The 23,651-nt window shown below is 36.6% G+C and overlaps 3 protein-coding genes and 1 pseudogene across 4 annotated transcripts in view; 1 reads left to right on the top strand and 3 right to left on the bottom strand.

The window, feature by feature from the left end:
• Positions 518-7,385, top strand: LOC104711041 (kinesin-like protein KIN-5D). Of its 2 annotated transcripts, none has more exons than XM_010427710.2 (24): positions 518-661; positions 1,093-1,236; positions 2,182-2,256; positions 2,347-2,476; positions 2,560-2,715; positions 2,809-3,285; positions 3,385-3,482; positions 3,574-3,730; positions 3,809-3,878; positions 3,996-4,072; positions 4,165-4,218; positions 4,299-4,379; positions 4,486-4,597; positions 4,686-4,772; positions 4,850-5,025; positions 5,134-5,295; positions 5,381-5,488; positions 5,570-5,728; positions 5,813-5,896; positions 5,975-6,180; positions 6,287-6,388; positions 6,472-6,581; positions 6,672-6,823; positions 6,936-7,385. In XM_010427710.2, exons 2-24 carry the CDS (start codon positions 1,124-1,126, stop codon positions 7,173-7,175), a joined length of 3,186 nt encoding a protein of 1,061 aa, XP_010426012.1. In that variant the 5' UTR covers positions 518-661; positions 1,093-1,123; the 3' UTR covers positions 7,176-7,385. The 2 variants fall into 2 exon arrangements, with proteins under 2 accessions (XP_010426012.1, XP_010426011.1); XM_010427709.2 differs by lacking the exons at positions 2,182-2,256; positions 2,347-2,476; positions 2,560-2,715 and adding exons at positions 1,402-1,531; positions 1,615-1,770; positions 1,864-2,152 and having other exon boundaries at positions 1,093-1,311; positions 3,098-3,285.
• LOC104711040 (phenolic glucoside malonyltransferase 1-like) lies at positions 10,570-12,451 on the bottom strand. The gene has a single exon (XM_010427708.2). The coding sequence runs from the start codon at positions 12,138-12,140 to the stop codon at positions 10,752-10,754; it is 1,389 nt and encodes a 462-aa protein (XP_010426010.1). The 5' UTR covers positions 12,141-12,451; the 3' UTR covers positions 10,570-10,751.
• On the bottom strand, positions 20,545-22,178 carry LOC104711039 (annotated as a pseudogene).
• Positions 22,427-23,651, bottom strand: part of LOC104711038 — a 5,600-nt gene continuing 4,375 nt past the window's right edge. Inside the window, exons 3-4 of the mRNA XM_010427707.2 lie at positions 22,853-23,651; positions 22,427-22,717 (exon numbers count right to left, since the gene is read on the bottom strand). The exon at positions 22,853-23,651 is cut by the window's right edge and continues 9 nt beyond it. Coding sequence (XP_010426009.1) covers positions 22,866-23,651 — 786 coding nt within the window. The 3' untranslated portion in view covers positions 22,427-22,717; positions 22,853-22,865. The remainder of the gene's footprint in view (positions 22,718-22,852) is intronic.

The raw sequence follows: 23,651 nt of genomic DNA, 5'->3' as shown, positions 1-23,651 counted from the left end.
TTTAATGGATTTTTAAAAATACCCAATTGAATAACACCTGATTCTTAAATACATCAAACTCTTTTAAAAACCAAAATCCAATAACACCCCTTAAATAGAATTTAGTGGGAAAGAAAAAAAAAAACAAAATCTTAATAAAATATTAAAAATTGGAAAGAGCAATTAACGCATAATTCAAGTAAACGATTTGATTTGACGCCGTTAACAAAAACAAATAAGTTCAGATCAAAATTACCCAAACTTAACCGGTAGCCTCAATTAGTTAAATCAAACCGGACAAGTTTCACATTCTAGTTTATCTATACACAATTTAAAATTTTAAAATGAAATATAGTAATGTGTATGAAACTATGAATTTATCTTCTTTTTTTTTATAAAAAATATTTAAATAATATGATAATTAATTAGAAAACCGGAACCAAGATTTCGGTTGGATCCGGTCTTCTTAAACCGTTATGTTGACGTCGTTTAGAAAAAACGTTCCATCTTTTTTAACTTTATAGTTTTGTGCCTTTTACTTCATCTCTCATCTTCTTCTCTCATCTCTGCTTTGAGAAGAAGGAACAATAAATGCACTTGAAGAAGTCACACTCTCTCTCTCTCTCTCTCTCCAAGTCTCTCTCTTTCGTATCCGCCATTGCTACGCCTTATCCTTCTCTGTGTAAGTCTTCAAATCTCCAGAGTGTGTTTAGTTTCATGGAAAAGTACCACCCGATGAATCATTTTCTTATTTTCCCAAGATTCTTCTTTTTTAGTGATTGATCGTTTGATCCGATTTCGTATCATCGATCTGTAGATGAACTTTGGTACTAGAGTAGCTACATAATAAAGTAGCTCTTCACCAAAGTGTTCACATTTTGTTTTGTTTTTTTGCTGATTCATGAAATGAAGTCAATTTGAGTCAGAAAGTTGCTAAATTTGAGTCAAACTATACGAAATTTTTAGGATTTGTGTATAGAATTTGTAGTTTTAGTTTCTGGGCATCTCTAAAAATGTTACCTTTATATATGCTTGATTGGTTTTGAGTAATGTTGTTTTGGTTCCCCTTTGGATCCATTTACTCAATGTGATCGATTTGTGTTTGTTGTGCAGGAGGGGAATTGAAAGTGTTGAGAGAACCTAAATGGTAGATCATTTTAGCAGAATGGATTCGATTCAGCAACGAAGAGGTGGGATTGTATCCCTCTCACCAGCTCAGACACCACGATCAATTGATAAATCAGCTAGAGAGTCGAGATCTTCTGACTCAAATTCTTCAAATAGAAATGATAAAGAAAAGGGTGTGAATGTGCAGGTCATATTGCGTTGCAGGTGTGGTTTTATTAGTGGCTCTGTGTTTTTTTTTTTCTTTTTTTTTTGGTCTCTTTTGGGTTTTTGATCTTTCTTGCTGGTTCTTTATAGGCCATTGAGTGAGGATGAGGCTAGAATACATACACCTGTGGTGATTTCTTGTAACGAGAATCGTCGAGAAGTTGCTGCTACTCAGAGTATTGCTGGAAAGCATATTGATAGACATTTTGCTTTCGATAAGGTTATAGAGTTGATATATAATTGCGTTAAGCTTGTTTCTTGATTATGCTTGTCTCTCAGTTGGCTCATGTTTCTCTGTGTCAGGTCTTTGGTCCGGCATCTCAACAGAAGGACTTGTATGACCAAGCCATTTGTCCAATTGTGTTTGAAGTACTTGAGGGTTACAACTGTACCATCTTTGCATATGGTCAGACCGGAACTGGAAAGACATATACCATGGAAGGAGGTGCGAGGAAAAAGGTTGATCGCTCTAAAAAAAACCTATTGAGCTTCTGTACGATTCAGTAATCTTTCATGTATTTTTGTTAAATAGTTATGGTTGCTTTTTTGTAGAATGGTGAGTTCCCGAGTGATGCGGGTGTTATTCCAAGAGCTGTTAAGCAAATTTTCGACATATTAGAAGCTCAGGGGGCTGAATATAGCATGAAGGTCACCTTCCTAGAGCTATATAACGAGGAAATCTCAGATCTTTTAGCACCAGAGGAGACTATAAAATTTGTTGATGAGAAGTCTAAAAAATCGATTGCCCTCATGGAAGACGGGAAAGGAAGTGTCTTTGTCCGTGGCTTAGAAGAAGAGATAGTTAGTACAGCGAATGAAATATACAAGATCTTGGAAAAAGGTTCNTGATAAATCAGCTAGAGAGTCGAGATCTTCTGACTCAAATTCTTCAAATAGAAATGATAAAGAAAAGGGTGTGAATGTGCAGGTCATATTGCGTTGCAGGTGTGGTTTTATTAGTGGCTCTGTGTTTTTTTTTTTCTTTTTTTTTTGGTCTCTTTTGGGTTTTTGATCTTTCTTGCTGGTTCTTTATAGGCCATTGAGTGAGGATGAGGCTAGAATACATACACCTGTGGTGATTTCTTGTAACGAGAATCGTCGAGAAGTTGCTGCTACTCAGAGTATTGCTGGAAAGCATATTGATAGACATTTTGCTTTCGATAAGGTTATAGAGTTGATATATAATTGCGTTAAGCTTGTTTCTTGATTATGCTTGTCTCTCAGTTGGCTCATGTTTCTCTGTGTCAGGTCTTTGGTCCGGCATCTCAACAGAAGGACTTGTATGACCAAGCCATTTGTCCAATTGTGTTTGAAGTACTTGAGGGTTACAACTGTACCATCTTTGCATATGGTCAGACCGGAACTGGAAAGACATATACCATGGAAGGAGGTGCGAGGAAAAAGGTTGATCGCTCTAAAAAAAACCTATTGAGCTTCTGTACGATTCAGTAATCTTTCATGTATTTTTGTTAAATAGTTATGGTTGCTTTTTTGTAGAATGGTGAGTTCCCGAGTGATGCGGGTGTTATTCCAAGAGCTGTTAAGCAAATTTTCGACATATTAGAAGCTCAGGGGGCTGAATATAGCATGAAGGTCACCTTCCTAGAGCTATATAACGAGGAAATCTCAGATCTTTTAGCACCAGAGGAGACTATAAAATTTGTTGATGAGAAGTCTAAAAAATCGATTGCCCTCATGGAAGACGGGAAAGGAAGTGTCTTTGTCCGTGGCTTAGAAGAAGAGATAGTTAGTACAGCGAATGAAATATACAAGATCTTGGAAAAAGGTTCAGCGAAAAGGCGTACAGCTGAAACTCTTTTGAACAAGCAAAGTAGTCGCTCTCATTCAATATTTTCGATCACCATTCACATCAAGGAAAATACTCCAGAGGGAGAAGAGATGATCAAATGTGGGAAACTAAATCTTGTTGACCTTGCTGGTTCTGAAAATATCTCACGTTCTGGTGCGCGAGAGGTATACTTATCTTTTTATTATTATTATTGTCTCTAATGTCAGTGTCTTCAAGGCATTCAAGGAATTTAGTACTAAGTAATTTGACAACTGTTGTTGCAGGGACGAGCCAGAGAAGCTGGAGAGATCAACAAGAGTTTACTTACTCTTGGCCGTGTCATTAACGCGCTTGTTGAGCACTCTGGTCATATTCCTTACAGGTACAAGTGATCAGTTGAAAAAGGAACTACTAGTTTATAATCTTCTTTTTGCCATTAGAGGGTACTCAGTTATTGCCTTTTGAATTTTCAGAGATAGCAAGTTGACGAGGCTCTTGAGGGATTCATTGGGAGGAAAGACGAAAACGTGTGTTATCGCTACAATTTCACCTTCCATCCATTGTTTAGAAGAGACTCTAAGCACTTTGGATTATGCACATCGCGCCAAGAATATCAAGAACAAACCAGAGGTGAGTTTTAACGACATTCTTCTGCTATATTATCTCTTACATAAAACAGCAGCGCTAATAATTTCCTCTTGATTCCAGATCAACCAGAAGATGATGAAAACTGCTGTCATGAAAGATCTGTATTCTGAAATTGACCGATTGAAGCAAGGTATGAGTATGATCATTTGATCTATTAGTTTCAAGGTATTCCTTACTTGATATTGCAATTTTATTCGTTTTTTCTCTCCTTATTACATCTGCTAATAAATTTCCTATACTTTCTTAGAGGTATATGCTGCGAGAGAGAAAAATGGGATTTATATACCAAAAGACCGCTATATTCAAGAAGAGGCTGAGAAAAAGGTTTTACTTTCTGAACTCACTGGTTCTTATCTATTCCTTACTCCAATCCTGAATCTGAAAAGTAACACTATTCAGTTGTATCCTAATCATAGGCAATGGCGGAGAAGATAGAAAGATTAGAACTTCAATCAGAATCCAAGGACAAGGTAACAACCCGCATCATTTGATTCCATATCCCATTAGTGCCTCACTTGATATTTCTGTAACGATTATGTTGGTCTGGCAGCGAGTAGTTGAACTTCAGGAACTATACAATTCTCAGCAGCTTTTGACAGCGGAGTTGACTGAGAAACTTGTGAAAACAGAGGTATACGCTTGAGCCTGATTTCTCTTCCAACTTCTCCCAAAGCTATTTTTTATAGATGCTCATTGAAATGCATGAAAGCTAACTGTATCTCTCTACAAAATATCAGAAAAAGCTCGAGGAAACTGAGTGCTCATTGTTTGATCTTGAAGAAAAATACAGACAGGCGAATGCAACCATTAAGGAGAAGGAATTTGTAATATCTAATCTTCTCAAGTCAGGTACTTGATATTCCTTACTATTCTACTTATGGCTTATGAGGAATATTTTAGCAGTTGGTAGTTCTGACAATTTTCTTGCGACTTTCAGAAAAATCACTTGTCGAGCGAGCCTTTCAGCTGCGGACAGAACTAGAAACGGCAGCAGCAGATGTTTCCAACTTGTTTTCCAAAATAGGTAAATTATTCATGGACCAAAGTTTTCAATATCTGTCGATAGATGTTCCCTGATTGATATATGCTGTTGTTATGCAGAAAGAAAGGACAAAATTGAGGACGGAAACAGATTTCTCATCCAAAAGTTTCAGTCACAGCTCACACAACAGCTTGAGCTATTGCATAAGACTGTTGCTTCGTCTGTTACTCAACAAGAGGTTCAACTTAAACACATGGAGGAAGACATGGAGTCCTTTGTCTCGACAAAATCTGAGGTTAAACATCATAACTTGAACTAGGTTTTTTTTTCTTTCTTCTTTCTATGGCCTGTTTTTGTTTTCACCGACCATTTTTTGCCTCATTTTGCTTTTTTTTTTATATAGGCTACTGAAGAACTCCGTGAGAGACTTTCAAAACTGAAGACGGTGTATGGTTCTGGCATCGAAGCTCTTGATAACATAGCTGTGAAGCTAGATGGAAATTCTCAGTCGACATTTGGTAGCCTGAACTCAGAAGTTTCGAAACATTCGCATGAACTTGAGAATGTAAGTCTAGTACTTTATCTATCCCACTAGACCCATTTGTTATCTCTGTCCTGAGTCAATCTCCGTCCTTTGTTTTCTCTTGTAGGTTTTCAAGGGTTTTGCTTCCGAGGCTGACATGTTACTGCAAGATCTCCAAAGTAGCCTTAACAAACAGGAAGAGAAGCTTATTACATTTGCTCAGCAGCAACGAAAGGTTTAATAATCCTCGATGATCCTTTAAAATGTTACAATATTGATATCAGACATGTTGGTTTTAAAACATTATTATTTGCAGGCACACTCACGAGTTGTGGATACAGCAAGGTCAGTTTCAAAAGTAACAGTGGAATTCTTCAAGACTCTAGACACGCATGCTACCAAACTAACCGGGATAGTGGAAGAAGCCCAGACAGTTAACCACAAGAAATTGAGTGAATTTGAAAACAAGTTTGAGGTGATTCCGGTTCTTGCCTTGTTGACACATGTTCAGCTGCAAATGCCTTGCATAAGCTTTAATGCTATTTCCTCTGTCTTGTAGGAATGTGCTGCAAATGAAGAGAGACAATTGCTTGAGAAAGTAGCAGAACTTCTGGCAAACTCTAATGCTAGGAAGAAAAACCTTGTACGTATGCAATTATGCATGTTTGTTCTTAGGAAATGCATTTCATTAACGGCTTTGAGAAAACTCTTTAATCTTTAGGTCCAAATGGCTGTACACGATCTACGCGAGAGCACATCCACCAGAACAACCACCCTACAACATGAGATGTCAACGATGCAAGATTCAACATCTTCCATTAAAGCTGAGTGGAGCCTTCACATGGAGAAAACAGAATCTAGCCACCACGAGGACACTTCAGCGGTTGAGAGTGGGAAGAAAGCTATGCAAGAAGTTCTCTTAAACTGGTATAAATAAAATTCTCACAGTTTACAAAACTTCACAGCATATCTTATCTTAAGCGCCGAGCTTTTGTCATGCATTTGCTTGACTTTTTGAAATGGAAAATTGTAGCTTGGAGAAGGCTGAGATGAGTGCACATCAATGGAGGAAAGCTCAAGAATCATTAGTTAGTCTAGAACGAAACAATGTGGCTTCTGTTGACTCCATCGTTAGGTTCGATCTCCACATAAACAATTCTTTTTGTTTCACCGTTTCTCATTTGTTTCAAGTCACTTATCACTTCAATCTCTCAACAGAGATGGTATGGATGCCAATGAGAACCTACGCTCTCAATTCTCGTCTGCTGTATCATCCTCTCTTGATGTTTTTGATGCTGCAAATGGCAGCCTCCTTACTTCCATTGATCGTGAGTAGAGCTAACTAACTCCCTTAAATTTACAGATTCAAAAGGTTTTCATTTTTTTTTTTCTTTTGCTGAAAGTTTACTTCTTTTCAGATTCATTGCAACTCGATAATGATGCATGTACAAAGGTCAACTCCATGATCATTCCATGCTGTGAAGACTTGGTAGAGCTCAAGAGTGATCACAATCACAAGATCGTAGAGATCACAGAGAATGCAGGGAAATGTCTTCTTGATGAATATGTAGTAAGTTTTAAGATTTCAACTCGCACAAAAACAAACCAAGAAAACCGCACATTTCATATATTATAGTTGGTCTTATTCAAGTTACAATACTGATGTGTTTTTGACGCAATAGGTGGATGAACCATCATGTTCAACGCCAAGGAAAAGACCAATCGACATACCGAGCATTGAATCCATCGAGGAACTTAGAACTCCAGCATCAGAGGAACTACTGAGAGTATTTCGAGATGAGAAATTGTTGAAGCAAGCCAATGGGGATGCAAAGCAGCAGCAGCAACACCTTATTCGTGCTCCCTCTCTTTACGAGGCAGCTGTGTCAGATTCAAGATTTCCCCTCTCTGCTGTGAACTGAAATATCAAGAGGCTTGGTGCTACAAAACGAAGGAAAGGTTAAGTGTTACACTGTACAGAGAGAGTATTGTTGCATACACGTAAAAACTCTTTTTATTCATGGAGTTTTTGTTTGGGAATTAAAAACATCAGCTTTTATTTAATATTCTTTATTGTTTATTTATTTGTACTAGAGAAAATATGGAAATGACATACACAATCGTTTATAGTTTATACTTTATACATTACAATTATACCATTAAAATTTGGGAAATATAAGACCAACTTAGTATCCATAAAGATAAAGATTGCTTATATTTCCCTCGTATCATCAAGATATCACGTCACCACCATCATATCTCATATGCTTCTTTTGTACGATCTTGAGATTGGTCTTGTGGGGTTTATCGTCAAAGTATTATTAATGATTATTGTGCATATATATGTGATAAGTGCAGTGATTATATTGTCCATTCAAGATGTGCTATCGGGAAAGATGTATGGGATGGAAAAGAACTCGAAGGTGTACAAGAAGAAGTCAATATAACACAAGATGCTGGGCCTTTTCATATAATTTCTGATGGAGTAATACTTCGTTTTCTTCATGAACACCATCTTCGGACTCAAGGCCAATATACGTTATGATGAAAACAATGTTTGCCAAGTGTGTGTTTTACCAATCTATAAAGGTAATTTCTATTCTTGTATAAAGTGTGACTACATTATCCATGTAGCATGTGCCAATGCTCCCCGACGAGTACAACATGTGTTACATCCTCATCCACTTACATTGAAGGCTAAAAGTTGATATATTGATAATTACTTCATCTGCAATGCTTGTGAACGACTTAGCAGTGGATTTGTCTACCAGTGTCCGATAATGGAATGTAATTTCGATCTGGATGTAAGATGTGCTTCAATTTCTGGGCCATTTGATTACAAAGGTCATGAACATCCGTTATTCATAGCTTTAGATTTGGAAGAAAAACTCCAATGTCAGGTATGCAAAAGAAAATATTATAAACAATTAAATTGCATCAAATGCAATTTTATTGTATGTTTTAAATGTTATACTTTACCATACAAAGCAAGGTATATAAACATGACAAACACTTTCTCAAACTTCTATTTGGGAAAGAAATATGTGAGAAAGATTGGTGTGACGAGTGTTGCACCACTATTCATACAGAATGTTTATTGGGTGAAGACCCATACATGAAGCCTGATCAAAATTTCAAATTAAATGGGATATTGGAGGTTCAAATTTTTCACAAAAGTAAATGTTATCGACCATTATGCGATTATAGCAAGAATCTTTGTCAAGGTAAAATTTATAAGACATACAACCACATAGCACGTTCTGTGATATGTGCCTTTGAGATTTTTAAAGATTTCAGGAAAGATGTATGAGCATCTAGGGGCTTATCTAGTTATCTACCCCTCTCTTTAAGTGTAATTTTTTATTTACTTTTGGTTTGATTTCTCAATATGTTAAACTTTGACTTTGATATGTTATTTAAATATTATATCAAATGAAACTATCGTGATAATAAGTTTAAATATACACTTAAAAATATTGAAAATATAATGTATGCTACCTCAAAAGCTCTTCGAAAAAGATACATGAGATGGTTATATTTCTCGTTAAATTCGACCTCATAAGTTTGTAATGTATTTTTACAAACTGAGAGTAAACTTGCAAAAAAGTATGTTGTTGGTAGAGTTTTTGTTGAATATATGATGAGGACTGTTATTAATACTAACTAGGTTAATCGTTGTGTATACAAAGGCTTTGCCTAATTAGCATCTTAGTAAACAAGAAAATCTTTATACAAATCTAGGTTTTTGACAGATTTCATAAATTTTAAGTCGAAGAAGGTTAGAGGGAGATTGGAGAAGTTTTCTGAGTCATTGGACATGTTTATAGCAGGGGAGACACGAAAGGTCTTGATTACGTATAATTTTGGTTGAAAGAAACGTAACATGATAAATATAAAAGTATGGGCTCGACAACAATTTAATTTACGATATCCAAAACCAAATGCGAGTGTGACACGAATACACGAATCGTGTAACACGACGATGGACCCCCATTTTTGAGACCTCTAAAACCAGGCCAATTAATCATCACCCTTATCAACTTTGTTTCTCGTAAGACAATAAACATTTCCCAACTTTGCAACCAACTGCCAATGCCAATAGAATTAAACGTAACCAGTTTTTTTTTCTTTTCTTTTTTTTTGCCAATAATCCTAGTCAATCGATTAAAACATATTATCGCGAATATTAAACAAGATATCAAAGTTAGATAATATTATTTGGAAAACCTTCTTTGAGATATATTCTTGCCAGAACTTTTATGTATATAAAAAAAGTAAAAATTGCAAAGAATATATATTCAAACTGTTGTACTCCGAGTCCCTTGGTGAAGATATGGGTTAAATTTTTTTAGTGTAGATATTCAAAATTCATAAATAAACAGCAACTAGATTAGGAGTCGTGCTAGAGCACGGGTTGAAATTTCTTTTATTTATATTATAATTTTAGAATATAATATAATTTATATTATTATTTTTAAAAAATTTATTGGATAAAACATTATGCAATAAAATCATATGCTAAATATGATAGTTTAAAAAACATATATTTTGTAAGTTTTATATTGTTAATTTTGTAATTTTATGTTGAGATATGGTTATGATTGTTATTTGTTTTTATTTTAATTTTTGAACATGTTTGGTGAAAGTGTTTTAATATGATCCGTTCTTAGGTAAGATTTTATTTTTAACTGCACAATAAGATCTCGTAAATTACTGATTAAGTGTGATTACCAATATTTTATTTATTTTTATGTCTAACAATATATATTTTGTAACAGTACATGAAATACTAAAGAATTTATTTTGGAAATTGTATAAATCATTGGAATATTTTCTTTCAGAGGATTCTTTGGGATATTCTTAAGTGTATATTGACCAATTAATCAATAATCTTTTTTGTAATCAACATATATTTAGTCTATAACCTATATTATAACAAACTTATAAAAATTATATAGTCTACGAAAAAAGTTGTGTACTTCCGTTTTATTATATAGGAGATATCTCATGATGAATGTAGTGACAATTAAATTCAATGTGTTTCATTCTTTTGTGAAATTTGTAAAACCAATTGATTGTCACGAATCACGATATGACATCATATGCTTATCTTGAATTTATTATGTTAAAAGCATGAGAGTAATTCATGATCCTATTTAAGTTAAGAGACAATATCTATCATAACACGATATAATTCTGTTCCAGAGAGAAAAATACGAAAAGTTTCTCGGTTTAGTCTTCTATTTGAGAGAAAATACCGCCTAGTTGCATATGCTGCCACAATGCACATAATCCTCAAAGTTTATCATTGTTGAATTTCATTTAAAACATTTTTGCATTATCACATTTGAAAAAATCTGCAAATTAAATACATTTTACAACAACACAAAAGACACACACACACACAAATAGAAACAAAAATAAGAATGAGTCTGTGACAGCCAGTGGTACAAACTACAAACAGACGAACATGATTTTGAAATTATGAGAATAAGTGGTCAATGTTTTAGTCCATTGTGGAGCAAATCACTGAGAGCATCCATTTCATGTTTCTGGAGGGAGAAGCCAACTTCCACACCACCATTCCCATCTCTACTCTCGGCCAAAGAAATTGCTTCGCCTTGATCAATCGACACAACCATCACTTTCTCCGGTCTTCCCCACCCAAAATCCAACCCGTATACTCCAAACCGGGTCGAACCCGTAGCAGATATAACTTGTGTTCCTTGTGGAATACTTCTAAAAAACTCAACAAAATCAGGGATCTTCCACACCACACTCTCGTCCAATTCCTCAACCAACTCGCTCACTAGCCTTGTAGAAGCCAAAAACCCTTCTTCACCCGTAAACGTATCTGCGGTTAATGGAATTCTACTATTGACGATGGCGCAGTTACCGAAATAACTCGATGGGATCGGCGGAACGACTATTTTCCGACAGTCTGCACCAAACACAAACCCTACAGGCCTATTCGGATCTCCACCTCGAGCTCTGATTAAGCATGTTAAAGCATATGAATATGTTATCACAAAGGTAGACAAACGAAGCTTCTTTGACAAGGAAGAGGAGGATGAAGACTCTCTCTTGAGCCTCTCCCGAAGTGTTTGGATATCTTCGGGAGTAAGCTCAAGAGTGTACCGGACTGCCTCAGGACTAATCACGGGAGACGGACGAAGCTTTAAACTCTTGGGGTTTTCAGGTTCTTTACCGCCCGTGAACGTTTTGACTAAAGTCTGCCATGAGTTCAAAACTTTTATATCGCCGTTTTGTGGACTTTTTATGACCGCGCGATCGTAAAACGGAATCAGATCATGAGGTAGAGATGACTCTTGATGTTTACATATGTGCGACCAAGATTTGAGAAAACTGGTTGTCGTTTTCCCATCTAAAATGGCATGATGTGCGGTTACGCCGATGCAAAACCCTTGGTTTGGAAACAGCGTGACTTGAAACGACATGACCGAGGCTGAGACGTCGGAGTTTTGTAACCGAGGGACTAACGGGTGTAACTCAGTGGCGAAGAATGGTTCTTTCCCGGTTAAGCGTGAGAACTCGGCTTTTGACTCGGCGACGGTGAATGAAACGGCGTCGGTTGGAGCGTAGACGATGCTAGGTTTGGGATCAAGTGGTTTCCAGACGAGTTGGCCGGCGAGCGGGAGATAGTGTGAGAGGGACGAAGAGAGAGAGGTTTTGAGGTTTGGGACGATGACTGAGTCGAAGAAAGAGCGAGTTGCTTCGGTTAGTCGAAAGAAGATGAGTCGTTCGACTGGAGGTATTTTGAAACAGAGAAGGTCAAAGAAAGTGAGTGGGAGTGTGAGTGACTCGGACGAGTCGGAGTTTGAAGGAGTGACTCGCTCCACGTGGATAATATTCAGTGATGAAACCATTTTCTTTGGTGATGTTTTTGATGGAGAGATTATATATATATATATAAAGTTGGCTTTTTCTCACTTCTGGTGCTGCCACGTCAGCATTTCTTCTTAAAATTTTGGGTTTTTCGGATTGGACTTAGCCCAAAGTTTTGCAGAATTAAATCAAGCCCAGCCATTTCTCTATCTTATTGATTAAACCTATGAATGTCTCTCCTCCGCGCTGTCGACGACGCTCCATCTCCACCGGTTGCTCTTCTCCTTAACTCACGATCCATGCCGTTTCACCATCTGATGCGAATTGAAGTCTTCCAGTCCTCCACACTTTCACTTATCCTTCCATGTCTTCCATCACAATTGCTACAGTTTCGTTTGTAACTGTTAATTATGTTCTTCCATGTCCTCTGATTTAATGGACAGTCCACTACTTCTTCCTTAAATTGTCGTAAGTTCTTCTGTTATATAAACCAATCTCTTGCCAGATTCCGACTTTGGGTTTCCTCCATGTTGATTTATATCAGTTCCACCATCGTCACAAAAAGGATCTCTAAGTCTCTGTCGGTAATCTCATCTTCTTTTGCTTATCTCAGATTTTAGGGGTTTTTGCAACATTTGTGTTTATTCACTTCTCTTCTCGCTGTATGAATCTGTAATGATATGGGTTTTGTTTGTTAATTCAAGTATTAGGTGATTCGATTTAGACAAGTTTTGGAATAAGCAACGGATCTTCTTCCAGGAGCAGCTCTCTAAGAAATGAGCTTGAGAATGGTGTTGATGAAGCAGAGCATGCTCTGCAATGGGGTGGGATCAAGAGATTTCCCACTTTTAAACGGCTGCGGTTTTCTCTGGTTGAAAACCATGGCAAGGCTGCAGGGAAAGGGAAAAAGGTTGTTGATGTCACCAAGCTTAAAGCCATGGAACGTCATCTGATGATTGAGAAGCTCATCAAACACAATTAGAATGACAATCTCAAGCTGCTCAACAAAATCAGAAGAAGGATGGACAGGTGATATGTATATGATTGTGAATCTGCTTCTTGAAAGTATGAGACTTGAGCTTAAAAAACCTGCAGGGTCGGTGTGGAGTTCCTGAGCACAGAGGTGAGGTATGAGCATTTAGGCGTGGAAGCAGAATGTGAGGTCGTTGAAGGGAAGGCACTTCGTCTTTATGGAACTCTTTGAAGCATGTTTTCTTAGTGAGTATACTGAAGAATTTAATGTGGAGTTTAACTTTTGTAGTGGCTGGGGTTGATTAAATTCTAATCTTTTTTCTTTAGGACTTGATTACCTACTTAATTATATCTTGTATGGAATCTTCATATCCTCGGACTTGATATTTGTGCAGAAATATTGGTTGGAAATGCAATGAGAAGAGGCATATCCGGCGGGCAAGAGAAGTGTCTTACCACAGGTTAGTTAGTTCATAGCCAAAAGTTCTCTATCTGATTCACCTTGTTCTTAGGATATGAATGAACTCAGTTTTTTGGGTGATTGGAGTTTGTATGTATAGATCTTTTACCAATCTGACTTAATTTTAGTTTCCCACTAAGTTGTGATCTCTATTTAGTTTATTGCAGGTTTCTCAGTCCTGGTAAAGCTTCACCTTCTTTGATTCTGTTCCAAGTTGTTCTCTTTCATTACCACTTCTTATCCATTGGTCTGTTTATTATTTTTCAGCTTTGTTAGTTGAGAGTGGAAAGTTCCTTCTATCTGTAAAACGCATAAGAAGAACTACTTACACCGAGTATGTGATCTCTATGCGCGCAAATACCATTTCGAGATCAAGCAATACCTACATTGGCAAAATCAGGTAAAACACTTTGCCAGAGTTATAAAACGTTTTTATTAGTGAAAAGTTTCCAGCTTATGCATAAGTATCACTTTCTCTGTTTCAGGTCTAATTTTCTTGGAACGAAATTCATAATTTACGATACGAGTTATGGTTACGGCACCATCACCGTAACATGTGAGTGATTTCTGACTTCTTTTTTTTGTTACGTGAGTTTTGATAATTGAATAAAAATTGTTCACTTCAAAGGTTTGATACGTATATGCATTGATATTTGATACTGTGGACAAAGTTATTTTCCTTGTAGTGATACTGTGGACACCTGCAGGTTCAGTCTTAATTAGATATCTTCTGCAGAACCATCCTTAACTTATGTTTTTTACTCTGTTTTGCAGAAGCTACAAAAAGTTCTTGAAAGAACTAAGGCATTCAACCTCAAGCAAGGATGATGAAGTGAACGTTGAGTAAGAACCCAAAAGAGAGAGGTGAAGAGATTAGAGACGAGAGTAGTTGATGTTTTTGTATATAAGATTTGGTTTGGATTAGTCTTTTGTAAGACAATATGGTTTGGATTAGACCTAGAATCCTAGAATGGCACCTTATAGTCCTTCGAGAAGATCATCATCATCATCATCATCTGTTTCCAAGATACTGCGTATCTCGTCACCGACTTTGTCTCCACCTTCTTCGACCACTCCTACCGGCGCTGGTTATATCAAACACGAGGTCTCCAAGCTTGATACTCTCTTTGGCATTGCCGTCAAATACAGCGTTGAGGTATTATGTTTAGAAAGCTGAATGAATCGTGTTTAAAAGGATTAGTTTTTTTTCTTCTTTTTGGGGTCTTGTGTCTGTTTTTTTTTGAATTAAGTGTGGTGATTGATCAGGTTGCAGATATTACAAAGCTGAATGGGCTTGTGACTGATCTTCAGATGTTTGCTCTCAAGTCTCTCCGAATACCATTACCTGGCAGACATCCTCCTTCCCCATGCTTATCTAACGGCTCTCTTAATCTTGGGTATTTTTTTTAGCCTCTTCACCCTCTCTTCGTGGTATGTAGTCTGTGACAGTGTGACTTATAAGGTTTTTGCAGAACTTGAGCTGTTTACATTAGATTACATGTAAGTTATGTTGTTGTGCATTTCCCAAGTAACATTAAGAAACTTAGACTAGGTTAGCAAGCTCATTGAAAGAAGGTTCCATAAGATCAGGATAGTGTTAAGGAGCGATGATATCAAACCAAGATGGGTACAGCTTTCTTTCGTAAAAGAACCGTTTTGACATTTTGAATTATGTTGTTTGTCATGTCACCGCAGAATCAAAGTTACTACTGGTAAAATGTAAAGTTTCTATCGGCTCTAGAGTTTGTGCAGAAGGCTATGAACTCTTAAGTTTATTTTTATCTTGATTAGTTACAACCAATGTTCTTTAAAGCAAGTAAGAGAATGAGTAAAAGTACAATTAAGTAGAGTCGTAAAAATGATCATTATCATCGTCTACTGATTTGCATTAAAAGACATCCACATATCAAAGTAATTATTCCCATGAAATCTTCTTGCCGTGAGGGGTGTTCGGAGCAAGATTTATCGTCAGCAAGCAATGGCAACAACCAAGACGTATTATTTGACTTCTTCCAGTCTTTGAAATTGAAGCCTTCAGAAAAGAAGGTGTCTCCAGCCATGAACTCCTTGCAAGGATACTATGGACTGAAACCAAAAAACATAAGAGCTTCTGAAGGTTTTGATATGGCTGTGTACAAGAAGAGTCTTCTCATCTCCAAGACGATGATCAGTGATGAAACAAAAGTATATTGCACTTCCACTTTTTTTATAACTGTTTTGTAAATCAACCATTTATTTAAAAAAAAAAAAAATTATATATCAATATATCATTTGAAAATTTTAGTCCGGGTCGAAACCAATCTGATCTATCTCTCTAGATAAATGTGGTTGTTGAATCATCTCTATGTAACCAAACTTGACTTGATCTCTCTATGTAAATAAAATTGTTGAATTGTTTTAGTTTTTTTTTTGTTTTTTTATAGCTAAAATGGAGTATGAAGATAGAGAGAGTCGATACCCTTCCTCAAATTTTTTACCACTAACTTAACAAATACTTTTAGAAATAAATAATATCAGACACTACAAATATGCAATTTAAATAACTGAAAAACAAAACTAAATTTTAAAATAAACATAACTAATATAAAATAAAAATGTAAAAACAGACATAAAATGAAAAATCACCATTTTTTGGTTATGTGTTTTTGGTTATGTGTTTACAAAAATTCACATTTTTTGTAAGAAAGCAAGAAAACCAAAATCACCATTTTTTTCAAAACCAACAAACACCAAAAATCACCATTTTTTCAAAAAAAAAAAAAACACCAAAAATATAGCAACCAATATATAAAGAAAAAATAACAAAACACATTAAAAGATATCCACAAAAAAAACACATATTACACCCTAATCAAACTCCCGGACCAAATGATAGAGAATGACAAAATGAAAAATAATAATAAATTAATCACAACTAACAACTACAGGAAAACAACAACTTTCAGTACACAATGTTAACTTCTCATCATTATTATTGAAAAAAACATTAGAAAAACACAGAAGATGATCTCAAATTTTGAAAAGTAAACAGCACACTAATTATACTTACTGGAAAACCTTATTTTTTTAAAAAGTATCCAACAAACAATATAAGCACCCAAATCAAATACAAAAACAGACATAAAAATGAATTTACATAACCAAAAATTAATATACACAAAAAACTCGAAATACACTTTCATCTAACTCCCGCGCGTAGCGCGGATCAATTGCTAGTTATATCATAAAAAGGATAACTCTCAATATAGTTGGAAATTATTGAAGCATGAATTTAAAGCGAGGGTCAATGGTGTTTATATAATTTTGGCAAAGTGGAGATCTTTTATATTTGCTTCCATAATTGAAAATTTTTAATTTACTTTTCTATTTTGGAGTTAAACTATTTTATTTGAAAATCAATCCCTTGAATTTAATATATTTATAGATTATATTCAAATAAATTAATTATTATTATTTCATACCTAAAATTATAAATGATAATATTAATTAAGTAGTTAAATGACATTTTAAAATACTAAAAAACATATGTTACATAGAAAGTAGAAAATACAAGAAAGGAAATAGTCAAAAACAACATAAGTAACAGTAACTTTTAAAATAAAGATTAAAATACATAATGAGTACTTCAACTAAAGAGTAAAGATTAAAAATAAAATTGATAAATTTTTTTAATAATCAATGAATGTTGTGTAATATAATTTTGTTTTATAATAAAATTTAAATTAATATAATTTACTAGTTTGTTATTAAAATTTTAACTCATATTTTTACTATCATGTTTATAAAATATTGATATATAATGCAATATATCAAATTGAAGATTTTCTGAATAAAATCAAATCTTCCTTTTAAAATTTTAGAATCTAATGTATACAAATTATATTGCGAATTAATTTTGACTTCATATAGATTTGCATTTTTTTTTTTGAATAAAAATGTAAAATTTTATTCGAAAAAATACTTTGTTACAACAAGTGCTGTGTTTTGTTAAATGTAAGCAATCCTACAATTCAGTTTTTAATAACCTATGATCTTAAGTTGGCGGATAGCGCGAGGCAAGCCATGTCACCATGTAGCCTCCATATTTCCCGTCCCCCTGTTCTTGAATTGAAAGTATCTTGTTTCGAATGTGCTGATCTAGTCGCCGAGCTAGTTGGCTTGAGAGAAGAGGAGCTTCTCCATGGCGTCTGTTATTTCTTTCCACCCACAGAGAATGAATATTAAGCTGAAAGACGTACCGGATGAGAAACAGTCGATCATGTCCCAAGGATGTATTCATTAGGAGCTTGACAGCATGACACAAGGCTGTTGTGAAACGCGTCGAGAGAAGCTTGAAAGTAAGAGCAGACCAAACTTCCCTTGAATAGCGGCACACAAAAAACAGATGGTTGCAAGTTTCCAAACACTGTTGACAGAAAATGCATGTTGAACTTGCACCCACATTCCAACTCTGCATCTGATCACCATTTGAGAGCCGATTGTGCATAGCCAACCAAGCGAGGAAAGGATACTTGGGTGTGGCGTGTGAAAACTAGACCCCCCTACTCCAATCATTCTTTGGCTTTTGTGTCTGTATTGTTTTCCCATGTATCTTTGGTGCTAAAGGTGTCTGTAAAACAATCACCCTTCCTTGGCTGCCCCTTGTCCAGCACTCAAGAAGAAAAGACAACTTTACCCTTACAATACTCTTGCAAACCCTAATCCAAGACAAAACCCTATAAATACTCTTCAAGATCTAGGGTTTCAAGGTGTGCCTCAAAAGTGATTCGACCAGCCTCTTAGTTTTTCTTCCATGCCTCCAGCAGTAGCCCTAGAGACGAGCCAAGACTCCTCCACAGCCGTTTAATCTTGTCCTCTTTCAGCTCCTCTTAGAAGCCATCGTCATTCACCTTTGAAGTCGCCAATCTCTACTTTCATCTCTTTTTTGGAGACAAGTTACTTTTGTGACCATTGAACCCTTTTTGTTTATTAAATCGTGTTTGATGCTATACTTTATAATATCAATGTTGTTTGTTTGCATGAATGAGTAGTTTTTCTGTTGGATTTTATGGGGTGGTTCAAGGGGAATTCATGGTTCGCTACAATTAGGTTGTTAGATTTTTATTTCCGGTTTCATATTTGAGTTATTTTGGGACATTTTTATCTTAATTCATGTGTTTGAATTGATCACCAAGCACCGATTTAAAGAACGGGAGCGCTACCCGCATTATTCTACTTCTCTGAACTAGTGTTTTACCGAAACTTCGCATCGTAACCTGCGGAAGTTGAGTTGCGAAGTTTGGTGAACGTATCGAACTCGTTTACCTGCATGAGTCGAGTAACGGAGTATGGACACTTTAGACTGTCTTCATCTGATCTATAGGTTGTTAGTTCATTTGTGTTTCGTAGTTGAAAATCTAAACCGAATTTATTAGTTACTTGTTAGATCTTAACACTTGATATTGCATAGAACCATGAAAACCCTGAGATGACTGCCAAACGCCCAACGCTTTAGTCTTATTAGTTTTGACCGTTTTTATTTACGTTTTTTTTTTCTTTGCATTAGATATTAGGAAAACCAAAATCTCCAACTCTTATTTACATCTTTTTTTGGGGGCAAACTCTTATTTACATCTTAGGCATAGTTCTTTCTCTTTAAATTCATTTGTGTTAGCTATAACTCTTTGTGGGATCGATCCTAAAATACTACATCGTCTTGTTGATACAAGCTCGAGCTAACTCGGCTGGTACGATCCAGTTTCGTCTACGAACTTCTCGAACCAAAGAAGTAGTGGTTAAGGGACAAGCTGTTCAAGCCTCCAAACCACAAACAAACACGTAACCTGGGGAAGACGAGGTGCACCACACGAGCTGCGAGATTCTAATGATAAAACACAAAGGTTCTCTAGCTATGGAGTTTCGGATCTTGACAAGCTGAGAATGAAGTGGCTGCTCAAACTAGGGCAAGTTTAAAAGAAAGTTCTTATTTTATTTCATCGTGAAAAATAATGATACACAAGGTGGCCTTTATAGGCAATTACAAGAAAGAAAAAAATAAAGAACAATTACAAAAATAAAAAATACTTTAGACTCTAGAGTTTATTGTGCAACAGTTTTAATTGAAATAACTAAATATGGCTAAATCCTGCAAAATCAAAATAATAAACTCGTTAAAGTAAAAATGGAAATAATTCAAAAACTTACCTTCACATATCGGTAATGGAGGAAAGTCTTGAACTTGTTCACCAAACCTTGGTTTTAGACGTCCTCATAGTCTTCATGTATCTTCTATGTCTATCACAAGGAAGTTGTGGGCTTGGGCCTGCGAACCCACCAGTGGCCAAAAGTCACTCCGAACTGAATCCAGGTCACAACTCACGGTGGAAGGTGGTGCAACGTCTTCTTCATGTTGGTCTTGGATTGTAGAGAAAATAGCTCGACCCAATGGCTCATGTGGAGGTGGTGATAAGCTGACTTGTTCCATGAGTTTTTCCACGTACTTGTTGAACTTGTGTTGAAGCACTTTAGCTCGTTGTCTTGTTATGGCTCCATCAAAGACTTGTGGTGCTTCCGGTTTAGATTCTTTGTCCGGTTTTGTTGGACCATCCGGTTCAGTTGAGATGTCCTCATCACTTGTGGTCTTTTCAGGTAAAAGATTTTGAAGTGAAATTCCACACAAATCAGTGTAGATATTCAAAAATCAAAGTTAATAAATAAGCAGTAAAATCTCATGATGAATGTAGTGACAATTACATTCAATGTGTTTCAACCATTGGTGAAATTTGTAAAACCATTAATTGATTGTCACAATATGAGATGCTTATCGTGAATTTATTATGTTAAAGCATGAGAGTAATTCATCATCCTATTTAAGTTAAGAGACAATATCTATCATAGAGCAATATGATTCCGTTCCAAATAGAAAATGCGAAAATTTTCTCGGTTTAGTCTTCTATTTGAGAGAAACTACTGCCTAGTTAAAGCATATACAACCACAATGCAAATATTTCTTAAACTTTGTCATTGTTGAATAATTGAATATCATTTAAAACGTTTTTGCACTATCACATTTGAAAAAATCTGCAAGTTCCAAATACATTTTACAACAGCAAAACACACACACACCCCACAAAAAAGAAATAAAAATAAGGATGAGTCTGCGACAGACAGTGGTACAAACACACAAACATGATTTTGAAATTGTGAGAATCTTTTTTGGCATATCTTCTTTGTAAATAAGTGGTCAAAGTTTTAGTCCTTTATGGAGCAAATCAGTGAGAGCATCCATTTCGTGTTTCTTGAGGGAGAAGCCAATTTCTGCACCACCATTCCCATCTCTACTCTCGGCCAAAGAAATCGCTTCGCCTCGATCAATCGACACAACCATCACTTTCTCCGGTCTTCCCCACCCAAAATCCAACCCGTAAACTCCAAACCGGGTCGAATCCGTAGCAGATATAACCTGTGATCCTTGTGGAATACTTCTAAAAAACTCAACAAAATCAGGGATCTTCCACACCACACTCTCGTCCAGTTCCTCAACCAACTCGCTCACTAACCTTGTAGAAGCCAAAAACCCTTCTTCACCCATAAACATATCTGCGGTTAATGGAATTCTACTATTAAGGATGACGCAATTACCGAAATAACTCGATGGGATCGGCGAGATGACTACGTTTCGACAATCCGCACCAAACACAAACCCGACAGGTCTATTCGGATCTCCACCTCGAGCTCTTATTAAGCAAGTTAAAGCATATGAATATATTATCACAAACGTCGACAAACGAAGCTTCTTTGACAAGGAAGAGGAGGAGGAAGACTCTCTCTTGAGCCTCTCCCGAAGAATTTGGATATCTTCGGGAGTGAGCTCAAGAGTGTACCGGACGGCCTCAGGACTAATCACGGGGGACGGACGAAGCTTTAAACTCTTGGGGTTCTCAGGCTCTTTACCGCCTGTGAACGTTTTGACTAAAGTCTGCCATGAGTTCAAAACTTTTATATCGCCATTTGGTGGACTTTTTATGACCGTGCGATCGTAAAACGGACGTAGATCCTGAGGTAGAGATGAATCTTGATGTTTACATACGTGCGCCCAAGATTTGAGAAAACTGGTTGTTGTTTTCCCATCTGAAACGGCATGGTGTGCGGTCACGCCAATGCAAAACCCTTGGTTTGGAAACAGCGTGACTTGAAACGACATGACCGAGGCTGAGTCGTCGGAGTTTTGTAACTCAGGGACTAACGGGTGTAACTCGGTGGAGAAGAACGGTTCTTTCCCGGTTAAGCGGGAGAACTCGGCTTTTGACTCGGCGACAGTGAATGAAACGGCATCGTTTGGTGAGTAGACGATGCTGGGTTTGGGATCAAGTGGTTTCCAGACGAGTTGGCCGGCGAGCGGGAGATAGTGAGAGAGGGTTGAAGAGAGAGAGGTTTTGAGGTTTGGGACGATGACTGAGTCGAAAATAGAGCGAGTTGCTTCAGTGAGTCGAAAGAAGATACTCGTTCGACTGGAGGTATTTTGAAACAGAGAAGGTCAAAGAAAGTGAGTGGGAGTGTGAGTGACTCGGACGAGTCGGAGCTTGAAGGAGTGACTCGCTCCACGTGTATAATATTCAGTGATGAAACCATTTCTTTGGTGATGTTTTGATGGAGAGAGAGAGCCATAGTATCGTTTTGTATAAATATGACTTATGGAAAGGATAAAACAAAACAGAGCCACTCATTATATATACACATGAATCCAAAGCATGGATTCAGCCATCCATGCTTTCTTGATATAAGGTTCCAATACAGTTTTATAATTTTAGATGAATGTCGTCAATCATCGTACTAAAAATTCTGATTTTTGGTTTATAGAATGGCATTTTTTTTTTTTTTTTTTTTTTTNTTTTTGTATTTCAAAGATTCACCTGATGAAACAATTGGTTTACCATACCTATAATATATCAAATATTGACGTTTAATCGGAAATAACACCACTAACTAACTTCTTCCCTTTTCTTTCTATAAGATTAAAAAACATGGATGACATGAGAACATTAGGAAACCTCTTTCAACCTGTTTGTTGTGTGAGAGAGAGAGAGCTCTGTGATTGTGATTTTTCACTCTTTTCACATCTATTGGGACCAAACAATTATGTCTTTTATACAAATCCATAAGCTTCTCTTTCTGTTAAACAACTAACCATACTATGGGCCTTTTCACCTGAAAATACAAATGATTGAAAACGGAGGTCGTCTTGTCAGAAGGATAACATCACACACAACAGGTATGGACTTAAGACTCAGGACTATCTGATCAATTGAATCTGAATATGAACGAGAGTGTTTTAAAACGCACCTGGTATCACCAATCATGTTTCGTCATCGAAATCATCATTCGCTGAGTTCTCTCGGCAGATAAATGTGTTATCCTCTACCGGATTAGAAACAACAGCAGCAGGATCAGGCTCCCACATTGTTGGCTCATTACCCTGAGTGTTGTTCTCACCATCTTGCTCCTCTGCAGCTTGTTCAGTCTCAATACACAGTTGGTTTGCTGCAGCACTTTGATCCTCGTCCAAACCAGTGTGCTCAACAATCTTAGGCTCTGTACCCATCTCAACTTCAGTTTGTTCTTCACTGTTGAAAGCTACAGTGGCTGCTTCTTGTTCCTCTGTTTGCTCCGCAGCTTCCTTCTTCGGTCTCTTCCATTTCTTTGTGGATGAAGTACCATCATCCTCGAAATCTTCTTCTTCTCTGTCTCTGTGTAGATACACCCACAATTTCCTCTCTGAATCGAATTGGACACAAGGGTCCCGCTCATAGTGCAAACGATCCAAGGCCCCACTCACGACTTGGTTCACTTGTGAATCCGATACATCCTCCACGATATACTGCGAGTCTCTTATTAAGGTACACACATCAGCTCTTGTCCCAATACTGCTAGGCAATCTGGCGGCTGCATCTCTCACCAGACACAGAATTGTGACATGTGGTGGTCTTTCGCGTTTCAACATGAAATGATCCCGAGCTTTCGAGGTTGGCTTCCCTCCGCCTCTTCTCAGAGGAGCAACCATCGACTTTCTACCATCAGCAGCTGTGTACACAAAGGCTCTGTCCGGAATTGAGTACCTCAGAAATTCCTCTTTACGGAAATA

The sequence above is a fragment of the Camelina sativa genome, chromosome 9 (genome assembly GCF_000633955.1).
Source record: "Camelina sativa cultivar DH55 chromosome 9, Cs, whole genome shotgun sequence".
Classification (NCBI taxonomy): domain Eukaryota; kingdom Viridiplantae; phylum Streptophyta; class Magnoliopsida; order Brassicales; family Brassicaceae; genus Camelina; species Camelina sativa.
The sequence above is the reverse complement of the archived record's forward strand: the minus strand, read 5'-3'. Positions and strand labels throughout refer to the sequence as shown.